Here is a 13,232-nt window from a genome sequence, read left to right as displayed (position 1 = left end):
TACATCATCATAACTGAGAGCAGAATTTGACCCAATATGTTTTGTTATTCTGCTCTATAAAGTGGGCCAAATTTTCTGTTGGCACTATGCCCTTTAAGTTATGTGAGCAGACAGGTTGGTCCAATATTTCTCCAAAAAATCCAAATAAAAAAGGTGCAGTCAGTGAATATATACGGTAGGTAGATTCAGTACCAGAATCCTGTCCTACCTATGTATTTGTAACCTGCCTTAAATTAGACCATGTGAAAGGGAGAATCTGCTGCTTGCTCTATGACAGCGCCACGATGTATTCCATCCTCCAGTGGACAACAGATAGTTCAACAAAACGTCACACCAGAAATAAACACAAAGCCTGCTTTGTACCAGAGTACTTGTGCACAGCCCTCCTATTAATCAGAGAGTGAGACTTTAAGATTGAAAAGTGTCAATCAGCAAGCACAATACCACAGAAGACAAAGAAAGAAAACCACCCTCAGTTTAATTCACATTTAATGATGTACCAAAAACCTGACAGATACTGTTATACACGCCGAGTACAGTGAAGGCTTGCAGTAAAGCTCTTTACTAACTTTGGTAAAAGGTGCCTGCATCTGGACTCCTGTAAGTGAACTGACCCCTAAAACAGATGACTGCTGTACACCATTGTCGTACTGGGTAGCTGGTTACCCGAAATATCATCTCAGCTGGGGAGATCAGTAATGTGCATCATCAACTAATTCTGATGATAAAGAAAAAAACAATAAACTAGTCCCTGCCATTGATAAATAGACCACCTTAATTTAAAAAGAATGTTGTTTCACCTAATGAAAATGATAAACTCTTAGCTGCTTGATATGCTACGGGTCTACTATAATCACAACTGCACAGAGTTTACATATTCAGTAAAGGGCAGGATGAAATCAACAGGTTCATCTATAAAACAGAACAGCACAAGCATGAGGAGGTTACAATACAAAACAAAATTTCCATCACACTAGGAGCTGTTATTTCACCAATATTACTTCAGGAAACTGGAAAGTAAGGAGCAAGATGGGGCCCACAAATGTGTGCGTGTGAGTTTGTGTGTGTGTGTATGCGTGCATGTGTGGTGGCAGCGGTGAAAGGGAGTCACTCCACATTGCATGGTACATGTGTCAGTGGGAACTCATGCACTGAAACTTTGGGTTAAAATGCTAGCTTGTTTTCCTAACATCCATGCATAATGATCCATTTCTGTACATAATAAAATATATTTATATATTTATATGCATAATGCTTTTATGCAAAGAAAAAAGTCTTCATATATCACTTTGGAGAAGTATGTATACACTGTCCTATTCAGAGCATCTTCATACCAAGTTCTTATGTACCATTGGTGTTTCCTCCTCTTTTTTCCTCCCCCCGCAAAAAAATAGTAATAAAAAGTAATCAAGCTTTCCAGATTATAGAATCTATACAGCAGCACCATACCTTTTATTCATTATTATTCATTTTACAAAAGAAAACCCATATAAGCAAAACATAAAAAACTGCCTTGTCTTTCAGTGTCATTTATCCAATTACAATCTAAGCTTATATGAAAAGCTGTTTGTATAGCATTACTTTCTTGCCTTTCCCTCTACAGCTTCTTTCAGATTGGATTACGCATAGTGAGAAGGAAAAAATAATCAAGGATATGTATGTAAAAAAAAATCACTGATGTAATAACTTACCCTGCAGTGATCTGCATTTGAACTTCTGATGACTCTACTGTAAGTCACTGTTGATGCATATACTGTAAGTTATCTTTTCTGCAATGTCATATATTTTACTTCCCTTTCCTTTTTAAACCATATCCTCACAAGTGGTTACATTCAACTTGTTTGGCAATGGGTGGACAGCTTATCTTATTACTTGTTTTAAGATCAACCAGTTTCCAAACTGCTGAGGCAGACTAATTCTATTCACTGCAACCATTAGGGCAGCTGTGCTAACATAATGCAATAGGTGAGATCGATCAAATCAAATCAGGTGCCGAATCAGTAAATATGATGAAATGGCACCCTCACTCAGTCCTTATAAACACTGGACAGGACTAGCAACCTTGCTAGTTTCTCTCGTTATGTAATCAACTCTGGTTTGCTGTTTATGAAAAACAAGGTATGTACCATTAAATTGAAGAAAAGGTTTGAAAAAACAAACAAACAAACAAAACCCACAAGCCACCTCTCTCTGGACTTCAGTCAGTTGCTTGGTGTAATGAATGCTACATACTCAGGTAGTGCTGATGTCTGAAGCTATGTTGGGTAATGGTAATTAGTATAGCCTTTCATTGTGCATACACTGTATTTCAGATGCACCAGGAGAGAAAGAGAAAATGGTTAAAACATCTTTAAAAAACAAAACAAACTGAAGGTTAGAGGGGTGAGATGGAGACCCCCCCCAAAATAGAAGCCAACTTAAAATAACCCACAAACCATTAATATATTGAAACACCACATACTCATTGACAAATAACTACTGTAAAGGCTACACAGTGTGTTCTCAACAGGATGGTGCTGAACATTGTCTCCACAGTAGGTGCTTGACCATCCCATAAAAGGAAGATTTTGCATACTTTAGAACGAGTTCAATTCCGAAAAAGGAGGCTCTTCGCTTGGGTAAGGGGCCCATTAACAGTCTCTGCTTCATTAGGAAAATAATGCAGGGCTCACAAAGATCATAAGCTGTAAACGGTATCACTGTCCACTTGCTGACAGCAGATTTGGCAAAGGGTTCTCTCTTTAGGTCTCATGTCAGTTTAAGGGCCTGGAGAGGAAGAAGGAACAAAAGAAAAGAAAACAAGATTATTAGGTGTAAAAAATAACCCACCTGAAATCAACAGACAACATTAACCATTTGGAACCAGCAAGCTCAGAGCTCTCCTGCCGGAAACATGGTACACTGTATAACAACCCTAAGCATCAAGCAAATGCTGGCTTCTGGCATGGAAGGATTAATGTCAAATTGTTTAGCGTCTCCCAAAAATTAAACAAACCCTCCTAATTAAAGAACACTACGGATCAAGTCTGAATGACAGAAACCTAATCAGGGGACAAGGAGGGTGAGGTAACTTTTACCAGCAGAAGTTGGTCCAATAAAAGAGATTACCTCACCCACTTGGCCTTGCTACCATCCTGGGACCAACATGGCTACAAACACACTGCAGGAAAGCTAATAAAGCTTCTGCAAATGCAATATATTTCCAGATGGTTGGTGGAAGGATCCACCAGTCTGTCTACCCATTCCTCTCTACCGTCCCTTGTGGGCCTTCCCAACATCACCAGATGGCTGGACACAACTTCTGTCTGAGTCAGACAGTAAATATCACTACAGGCATCAGCTAGAGCAGAGGTTCTCAAACTGTGGCCCGCGAGCTCCATTCAGGTGGTCTGCGGATAGTTCCCTCAAAGGTGCGCACCTGGGCGGCCGCACATGAGCGAATGAAGGGCCACCCGTCTAGTTAGTGGAGCCATGCAGGCGTGGCTCCACTAATTAGGTGCCGGACCCTGGAGAAGACACACATGTAAGGTGAGGTGGTGGCTTGGAGGGAATAAGGGGTAGGTTGGAGGGGACTGTGGGGTGAGAAGAGGGGGTGGGGGGAATTTGGGACGTGGAGGGCTGCAGCGGCCAGAGAAAGAAGCGACTTTCCCCAGTTCCAGGGCTGTGACTGCTGGGGAGAGACGGCCCTCCTTCCCAGCCCCAGCTCTGTGGGTGCTGTGGTGGTGGGAAGAGGGCACATCCATCGCATTAGAAAGGTAAGACTACCGATATTAAAATGCGAGTTGTGTGCTTTTATTTGTAGAACAAAAAAACATTAATTATTATTAAGTTTTTTTTTAATATAGCGCTTTTATCTAAAGCGCTTTACAATAGTCAGCTAATGGTACGAACAACATTTGGAAAGATCATTAAGTGGTCTGCCAAGATCCTCAGCAATTTTCAAGTGATCTGCGGAAAAAAAAGTTTGAGAACCACTGAGCTAGAGGATGCTGCCAAAGAGAAGCACAAGTTGCTCCCTTCCTCCCTGGGATTGAGGGTGCTGCTTCCTCTGTACTTCTGGCCTCTGCTGGTGCAAGGAGCAATGAACTAAAAGCTCAGGCCCTGAACTCTGACCTTCCACATGGCACAACATGCCACCACTAGACCAACAGGTGAGCCCCTACAAATTCAGTGATAATCAAAAACATTAAGGGCCACATCCTCAGCTACAGCTGAGGAGCACACAGAGCAAGTCGGGGTGTGCAAGGTAGCATAACGCTCACCTCTACATTCCCCCAATGCTGGAGCTGCTGTACTGTATATGCAGGACTAATCCCCAAGAATAAATTACACTGATGGATCCTAAATTAGTAACTGGAAAAGACCTGGATGTCATTGTGAAGAGCTCAATGAAAACCTCTACTCAGTGTGCAGCTGTGGTCAAAAAAAAGGAAAGAAAAAGTTAGGATATATAAAGAATGAGATAGAAAATAACACAAAAAATGTTCTAACGCCATTATATTAATGTATGTTATGCCATCACCTACTGTACTGTGTTCAGTTATGGTCACTCTATCTGTAAGAAATTGCACAGTAATCATGTTTGTGAGAAGAAGAAAAGCTAAAGAAACTAAAAAGCTAGAAAACACCAGTTTGGACTAACACTAACTCTGTACTGCTGGGAGAGGAGAATTAACATGGAAATGAGAGACTAATAAGTATGTATAAGAAAAGGTAACAAAAAGTTACAAATAAGTTTGTGTAACTTGTGAAGCTGTATTGTCAGGTGCTGGAGGCGACTGCGATGAGATCGTCCTCATCAGCTTCCCACTTATGAGTAAAGGGACGTGATAGAGGTATATACAATTATGACTGGTTCAGACAAAGGGGACAATTTTCAAAGCCACTTAGGGACAGATTTTGAAAGGTATTTAGGCACATAACTATGCAGTAGAGGATTTTCAAAAGCACAAAGATGCCTATCTGCATTGCTAGGGGCCTAAATACTTTTAAAAATCTGGCCCTAGCTGACTTTTGAAAAGGGGGTTTAGGCTCCTACTTCACATAAATGCTTTTGAAAATTTACCCAACACAAATTATTTAGCATTTTGTGTAATAAAAGAACAATGGGGCATTTAATGAAACTGAAAGGCAACAAAATGAAAACTAATAAAAGGAAATGTTTTCTCCCTCTGAAACATCTCGTCTTGGTCACTATCAGGCAGTGTCACTATGGACTAGATGGACCACTGATCTGATCTGGTCTGATCTAGTTTGGCTATGTTCCTTATTTCCAGGGTGAGTAACAACAAAGGAGATCAACCAGTGAACTAGAATGTTGTCATCAAGTGACTATCTCTGGCTGCTAGAATATTCTGAAGTCTCCACCCTCTAAGTTGCCAGACACTGATCCTATAATAACATTTTACTAAAATGACCTATTCCTATACTACCAAATGACTGACAGAAATTTAATTCTGCCTCTTGGTTACTGGAGCAAGAGAACGACAGCTGCTCCCTGTACCATTACAGGAGAACTTCATTCTGAATGCCTTGGAAAGCAGATGAATTATTGTTTCACTCAATCAAAATTTGGCTTCATCCTTAATTATGTATTTTTAGATAGACTATATTTGATGAATAAGGGGATTTCTGCATGGATAAACATATCGATTTTTTCATTTCTAAAGAGTAAATTAACGTCCGCCATTCAGTAATTTGGCTGGATAGCAGGGATTCCATTTAGTAAATGTGCGATGATGCTATCACAAAAGGTCATTTGATGAAAGTGAGCCAGGTCTAGTACTCACAATATAATCTGGGCAGCGATTTATATAGTACAATAAGTACACACCCTTTTCGGTCTCATACTCCCACATTTTCATTAATTCCTTGGTACTGGTGGTGTTGGAAGCTATCACCTTCTGTAAATAGAAAAGGAGTACTTGTGGCAACTTAGAGATTACTAATTAATTACAGGAGAAAGACTCACTCCTCAGCATCAAATGAAGTTCCCTATTTAGCAGAGCATTTAAGCATATGTAAAAAGTCCCACTGACTTCAAAAGGGACTATTCACATACTTGAAAAGTTAAGCATGTACTTAAGCATACTACTGAATCGGGTCTTGAGTAAGTTATTCAGCATTTACATAAAAAAAACTATTTCAAAATTGTATTGAGAAAGAGTAGGAACAAAAAAGAAAATACTAAGGATAGACAATCACATATCTAATTTTTGTAATTTGCACCATCAAATACTCTTCTGAAACTACAAACAATATACTGGGCAATATAAAGAATAGCTAGAATGAGGCTTAGCAAAGAGACAGTGTTAAATAAGAGAAACATGCAGCTAAGGTAGCATCTGCCTGGACTGTCACTAACAAAAAGAAAGAAGTAGGTTAAATTCGTAACCTATAGACTTTAACATTGTCCCATTACAGTTTATCATATACATAGACTTGCCCATGATAAACTTTGTTAGCTTTGAGTTAAGATGGCTAGACTGCAATATCCCACCACTAAAACACAGGGAAATAAGCAGTTATATCATTCAACACTCCATCCATCCCTCTGCTGATCAGTTCTCCTACTCAACTGTAAATACCTCCTTTCCATTGCCCACAGGTGTCCACCTGTGTCCTGAAGCACCAATAGGCATTCTTTCCTTTTCACCCCCGCCCCCACATCCCTGGGAAGTCCTAACCCTCCTCAACAGGCGTTCCAGTCTGATTCCGGTCAGTCAGTCAGGGGGGACCCCCATCTGGAGAACCATGAAAGTTTGCTACAGAGATACAGTCTCTGAAGACAAGTTGGTCGATCTTCAATTGAGGCACCAGTAGCTGTCCCGGCCACACCATTTCCCTTATTACTGATGGAGACAGGGTGAGAGGAATAATTAAAGCTGAAGTGTGAACAGATGTAACCAATGCAGAAAAATGTCTAATGGAGTTAGGGCACAGGTGAAGGGCAGCTGAAGAGAAGGTCAGAAGTTGGCTGGGTTTTGTGGGATATGGGGAATCCATGTAGGTGGGTGGGTAGTGGACCTGGGTAGCAGATCTCTTAGCTGACTCCCTGGACTCCTGCCCACTTGTCCCCAGCCCAGTCAATTCTCTGGCTCCTATGGGTAGGTGGGCTCCCTAGTTCCGTGGGTTTGGCAGAATTTCCAATAGGGAGCATATCTAAATGTTTCCTATGCAAACAGAAAAGTCAATGATCCTTTGAAGAGTTTCTGTGCCAAATTTGGAGACTAAATTGAACCAGCAACATGCGACACCAAGGCATTTCAGTCTCACTGTTAGTGTAAACCTCAGTGCACCTTGACTACGGAGTTAATACCAACAACTCTAACGCAAACACACACATGCACGCACCTGCACTAAATTCAGAACCAGTGTAAGCAGATGTAGCAGCTTTGCTAATGATAGCTTTGATTTTGGCCCTCTGCACACAGAAGTCCACAGTAACGAAGAGAGCCACTGGACTTTTTCCACAGTGGTGTGTAACCTGTAACAAACGGGAATGTGTATGTGTGCACACGCATGCAAGCAATATTAAGAAAATAGGGTCCATATTTTTAAAATCACTGACTATAAATTCATTTTGACTACAGATAGCTCAAGACTATGTTCTGTTCTATAATACGCAATTAACATTTTGAATCCTAGATGATGGCTCTGTTAATTCCACTAGGAGAAGGTACAAGGTAATCAATCAATCAATCAAATGCTTTAGTATTTTCAATGTATTTAACTTGCAAGTGACTGTGTGGCAGACAACACACAGTCCTTTCATTCTGCCCCCTCCTCCTCCTCCTGTCTTATTCACCCCCAGCTTGCTCCCCACAGGTTATGAACCACTTCTCTTTGCATACTTTGTGACTTGGTTGTTTGAGATGGGATTTCCCTCTATGCAATAACATTTAATTTACCACTATATAACATCATTCCACCACTGTTAAATTGGAATTAAGTCCCCCAAGCCCTGATCTCAACTCAGGGACCAAGAGGGAAACTCTATAAGCATTACCTAATACAGACTGCTTTCCCCCTTTGGTTCCCACTGGTGTTCATTATACTGCACTGGAAACTTCTTCAAAATAGAAAGGTGACGCACTGATGTTCCCCAAGTGCAAGTCACAGCAAATGTGCTCCTGCTGAAACTGGCCTGCTCAAAAAAGTTTAAGTACAGGACATTATGTCTCTACAATATCCGAGAAGCCTCTGATCTTACCGTTCGATGGGCAGAACTCTGTCTTTCCCCCACAGACCTACACACGGGGAGAGCAGTGGTATCAACCGTGGGTGAAATCCTGGCACCACTGAACTCAGTGAGACTTTTGCCATTGACTTGGGTCAGGATTTCAACTTGCATGTTCAGCACTACCGGCATTCTGCAGTTGCAGGGCACGATGCTGCTGACCAAACGTACAGGTTAGTTAGCTGGAGGAAGAGGATTTAGATATGCCTGCAAGATAGTGAAATCATGCTCTGCATGAGACATTGTGTGCTAGCTGGCACGGTAGATAATTCCTATGTTCTCTGGAACACGAGAGAGAGGTCAGGTCTTGCTACATGTGTTAATAGGAAGAGGAAGTGGTATCCTAGTGCCTCTATGAAGTAGAAGGAAGGATTTTACCACCACTTTTGTATCTGAAGAACAAATGCCACTTTCGCAGTGAGAGGGTAAAAAGTATCTTGCTGACTGACAGCAGAACTAGACATAGTGAATTCTGGATTATATTGCAATAGAAACATAAAATCTACTCTTCATTACTCCACATGTATTTACCGACAACTTGCTTTTCCTCTGTCAGATTAGGGTAGTGAGCACCTCTTTAAAAGGATCCTTCCTGCCATACAGACTTCCCATTTTCTGCTGAAGTTAACTGAAAATGACAGGCCAATAAGCCAAGCAAAAATCACTAAAAGGAAGGCGCGCCCTATAGATATGATAGAGGAAAGGTACAATCTCGTCTATCACAAGCTCCAGAGGGGCAGAAACTCAGAAGGAAATGCGACAGAGAGAAAGTTCTCCCACTACATCAAATTTCTCTAGCCCTCCTTGAAATCAATTACTTTTCTGTGAAAATCAGGAAAAGAAGAATTTTGAAACAAGGCAATATAAGAAAAAAGACTGGAGAAAACATTAACTGAGAATGAAAATGTGCATAAACACCCACTGTTCTTTCTAGAATAATCCGGAAAGGCATTTTTCTCTTGAAACTGATCTCAGACCTTCAGGGCCACGCCGTGACCTCTGTGAAATGAGTTTAGTGCTCTCAGTCCAATTACCACTCAACAGATGTCCACCTCACACACCCCACAACAACTGCCACCCTCGCTGGTCATCTCAGTAGAAAGACCAAGGATTAAATGCTCCTGGAGACTGAGAGCACAATTTACAGGCTCTTATGGCATTCATTATTGCAGTATCTGAGTGGGGAAGCTTGAACTGCTGCGGTCTGTGCTGTACCTATCTGTGAACATAATAAACAGCAGTCTCCAGAACTGTCCATCACCTTAATCAAGCACAGAATTCACATGAAAAAGTGTTTTTTAAAAAAAGACCGCTCTTGACCCTGTGTTTCTAAAATGAACCTCTATGTGCTTGATTCTTTAAGAAAATTGTGTTTTTTAAAGGATTATTAAAAAAAGGCACCGTGTTCTTTAAAAAGAAATCAACTTGTAACCATCACAGTTATTAGGCAGTAGGACATTTCAGAACAAATGCTAACCTGCAGTTCTAAACAATCACTACAGCTCATTCACAGGAAAAATTTTTTGCAAAGACCCATCCTGTAATAAAATCCTAATGCTGTTGATACAAAGAGGAAAGCATTTGGGAGACCAACTGATGCAGGCTGTTCTAAAAATATCAGTTTATGCTGTCATCTGGTGAGAGTATGTCATCCTGTAATCTTGCATGGATGGCATGCAGGGATGGCAAGTTTCAGCTAATTACTGCTCTTGAATCACATGACAAAAACATACTGTACTAAAAAATAAAATACAATCCATAAAAATAAAACAAATCCAGAAAAAAAAAGAGGCAACATTAGAAAATTTCTGGTTTTGCAGTTGTCTTTTCACAACTCTATTCTATGGAGGGGATGCTGATTTTTATAGATTATTTTTCTTAGTTAATAAAAAATAACAAAAAGTAAAATCCAGCCCAACTCCAGATAAACCAACCTACCAATTGCAGAAGTAGTGAACAATTCAATGATTATATTTTGGGGCCTGTCACAGGTGACTGGCCCCTTTATGAGCAAGCAGGGTCCAATGCAGCTGGACTGATTACTTACTGCCCAATTAGGCTTAAGGGAAGGCACCTGAGTCTTTCAAAGGGAGAGACAGCTGCAGGTGATTGTTGGCAGAGGTGTGCAGACAGCAGGGAGTAAAAAGTCTCCTGCAGGGCCGTGAGTCAGTAGGGGGAAGACACCAGCAGGGAAGGCCTGTGGAGAAGGTCAAACTCCAGGCAAGAGGTGCTGTGAAAACAGGAAGCCAGACCCTCAGGAACTGGAGCAGAAGAGTGTTGGAACTCTGAAGGGAAGCGCCATTTGGGAATGGGGTGAAGAAATGAATTTTAAAGAAAGGACAGACATTTAGGAGCGAGGGGCTAAGTCCAACTGAAACTGGGATGAAGACTTCATACTCTTTGAGTTCTATTTTGAAAGACTTTGTACACGTCTTAATAAGCTGAATCCTTCCTCTCAACCAGGGAATGTGCTAGGACCATGAGAACCACTTCCAGCATTAGGCTGGAGTAGTCTCCCTTGTTGCTCTGCAGTCTTAAAGGGAGGATTCCTCTCTTTTTGGACATACCTAGTGCCTTGCAGAGATCTTGGGCGGGGTACATAGGGCCGAAATTCCCTCTCGTGCATAGTCATCTGGATGGTTCAATTGTCAATCTTCTGGAGTTGACTGTAAATCCCATGATTTGACTGTTAATGTAGTGTATTTATTAATGATAAGCACATCCCTGCCATGGACCTGTACATTTTATTAATTGGAATTATAATAATCTATAAAAAATTTAAATAAAGGTATTTTTTATAAATGACAAAAGCTGGTGAATGTGATGTTCACCTGGACACAAACCTGATACGTAAAAGCTTGCCTGGGGTGAAACAACACTTAACATTAAAGTACACCGTCAACTCAAATACTAATCCATTAACAGTGAGTCAGAAATATTTTAGGTACTACACCTTCCTCTGTATCCTCCTGCCAAAACTTTTGTGGTTTACAAGAACATTTCCTAATCGTCAGCATATTTCTTTCTCTCTTCTTACTATCACCTTTAAATGACCCACACAAACAAGTGGGGAACTCACTAAGGCCCTGATGCTGCAAAGGGATATGGAAAGTGAATGGGGCATAAAGTTTGGTGGCATAAAAATTCACCAGCACAGAATCCCATTGATTTCCTATATTCCTTGCAAGGTCAGACCCTGACTTACTACTCAGGGCAACAGTGAAGTAGACTATAAGCAATGTGCGGTATATGCACAAAGTAAAAGAACAGAGAAAAGCCAATCTTTGGGAAACGTTTCCTGAAATATGAAGAAACTGACAGCACAGTTTAGAGTAAAAATAAAAACACCAAACTAATGTCTATACATTTTTACAAATAACATACTGAATGCGATAATTAAGCACCCAATCCTGCAAGGTGCTGAACCTCTCCTGTAAGGTACTGAATGCCAATGGGAATTGAGAGCATTTGTAGCAGGTACTTAGTGCATTGAAACAATAAAGTTTATTACATGCAATAATGAAGCACATGCCTTATTCAGATTTTACTCAATCTTTATCCATGGACACTGCTGCGGCAATGTGCTGGCTATCAAACTTAAGATATACATTTGTAGTCATTGCTACCTACTCAACCCATATGAAAGAAGAATGGGTTGTCAGCATTGAGAATAAACTCAAGGCCTGAATCATGCAATAGAGTCTGCTAGTTCTGACCCATATACCCATGGCAATTGCTTGCCTACATAGTACTGTCCTCTATGGCGGGATTTCTAAAGCACACTAAGGTGCTGCACATTAATTGGTCCATGTAGCCCCTGCTGGTGTGAACTAAAGGTTCCCTAATGCGCTTTAACACCATGTTAAAGCACTCCACCAGTGTCTACATGGACCAATTAATGTGCAAGATGTTAGTACGCTGTAGAAATCACACCCCCATAGTGCGCTTTGCTCTACCTTCTTCTCTACCCACTGAAGTCAATGAGACTCTTCAAGGGTACATGGTCCAAATGAAGGGACTGCATTGCACCTCGTACCTCATAATTTCACCAAACAAATAAAACAGTTTATCTCATCCTGGTCAATGCAGAAGTCCCAGAAATGGAGTGCCTCTTGGCAAAGGGCCAAGGATCATGCTCTGCCTTGCCTGTTGATGTAGAACATCGAGGCTGTGTTGTCCATGAGGACTCTGACTTGCTGCCCGGTAGGTGAGCTAGAAAGACTGTGCATGCTCTGTGCACTGCCCTGAGCTCTTTGACGTTTATGTGTAGCATCGACTCCTCTGGGGACCACATACCTTGGGTCTGGAGGGTGCCAAGGTGCACCCACCATCTGAAGTCCGAGGTGTTCAAAGCCAACTCAACTAAGTGAGGGGTGCTGACAAAGGGAACTCCTTCCAGGACTTTCCCGGGGTTAGTCCACCATCGCAGCGATGTAAATACCATCATGGGGATGGTGACAACCTTCTCTAGGTGGCCCCTGGACTGGGAGAAGATCATCACTAGCCACTGCTGCAGGGGACACATCCGGAGCCTGGTGCGGAGCACCACGTATGCACATGTCGCCATGTGACCTAGTATGCGTAGGCAAACCCTAGCTGGGGTCAGGGGAAACGCAGAGACTTCCATGAACTTGGTCATGGCCTGCCACATATTAAAATCATAGTGGCCTAGTAAGGCCTGACAGTTGTCCACCCACAACTGTAGACTGGAGAATGAATAAACTTTATGCCCAACCAAGTCTAGTCTCCTTGAGTCTTTATTCTTAGGGGTAGCCCCGGGTTGACCCTGTCTCTCCCTGTGGTTGACCGCCTCTACCAGTAGGGAATTGGGAGCAGGGTTGGTATAAAGGTACTCGTGGCCCTTGGATGGCACCAAGTACTTGCGCTCCGCCCTCTTGGAGATTGGAGGCAAGAAGGAGGGGGCTTGCCAGAGGGCATTTGTAATTTTAGCAACCCCCTCATGTAGGGGCAAAACTACCCTGGCCAGGGCCAC

The 13,232-nt window shown here is 41.8% G+C and overlaps 1 protein-coding gene across 8 annotated transcripts in view; it reads right to left on the bottom strand.

Annotated features, from left to right (window-relative positions):
* Positions 1–1,383: 1,383 nt before the first annotated feature.
* The window catches only part of FOXO3 (forkhead box O3), a 152,261-nt gene continuing 140,412 nt past the window's right edge, over positions 1,384–13,232 (bottom strand). For 3 of the 8 annotated variants that reach the window (XM_073336948.2, XM_073336946.2, XM_073336947.2), the window contains one exon: positions 1,384–2,766. In XM_073336948.2, coding sequence (XP_073193049.2) covers positions 2,749–2,766 — 18 coding nt within the window. In that variant the 3' untranslated portion in view covers positions 1,384–2,748. Of the gene's footprint in view, positions 2,767–4,262; positions 4,414–5,833; positions 5,904–8,212; positions 8,394–13,232 lie in introns of all 8 variants that reach the window. The other 5 variants (XR_012158011.2, XR_012158012.2, XR_012158013.2 and 2 more) reach the window with 5 other exon arrangements.

This window comes from Lepidochelys kempii, chromosome 3, assembly GCF_965140285.1.
Source record: "Lepidochelys kempii isolate rLepKem1 chromosome 3, rLepKem1.hap1, whole genome shotgun sequence".
Lineage (NCBI taxonomy): Eukaryota > Metazoa > Chordata > Testudines > Cheloniidae > Lepidochelys > Lepidochelys kempii.
The sequence above is the reverse complement of the archived record's forward strand: the minus strand, read 5'-3'. Positions and strand labels throughout refer to the sequence as shown.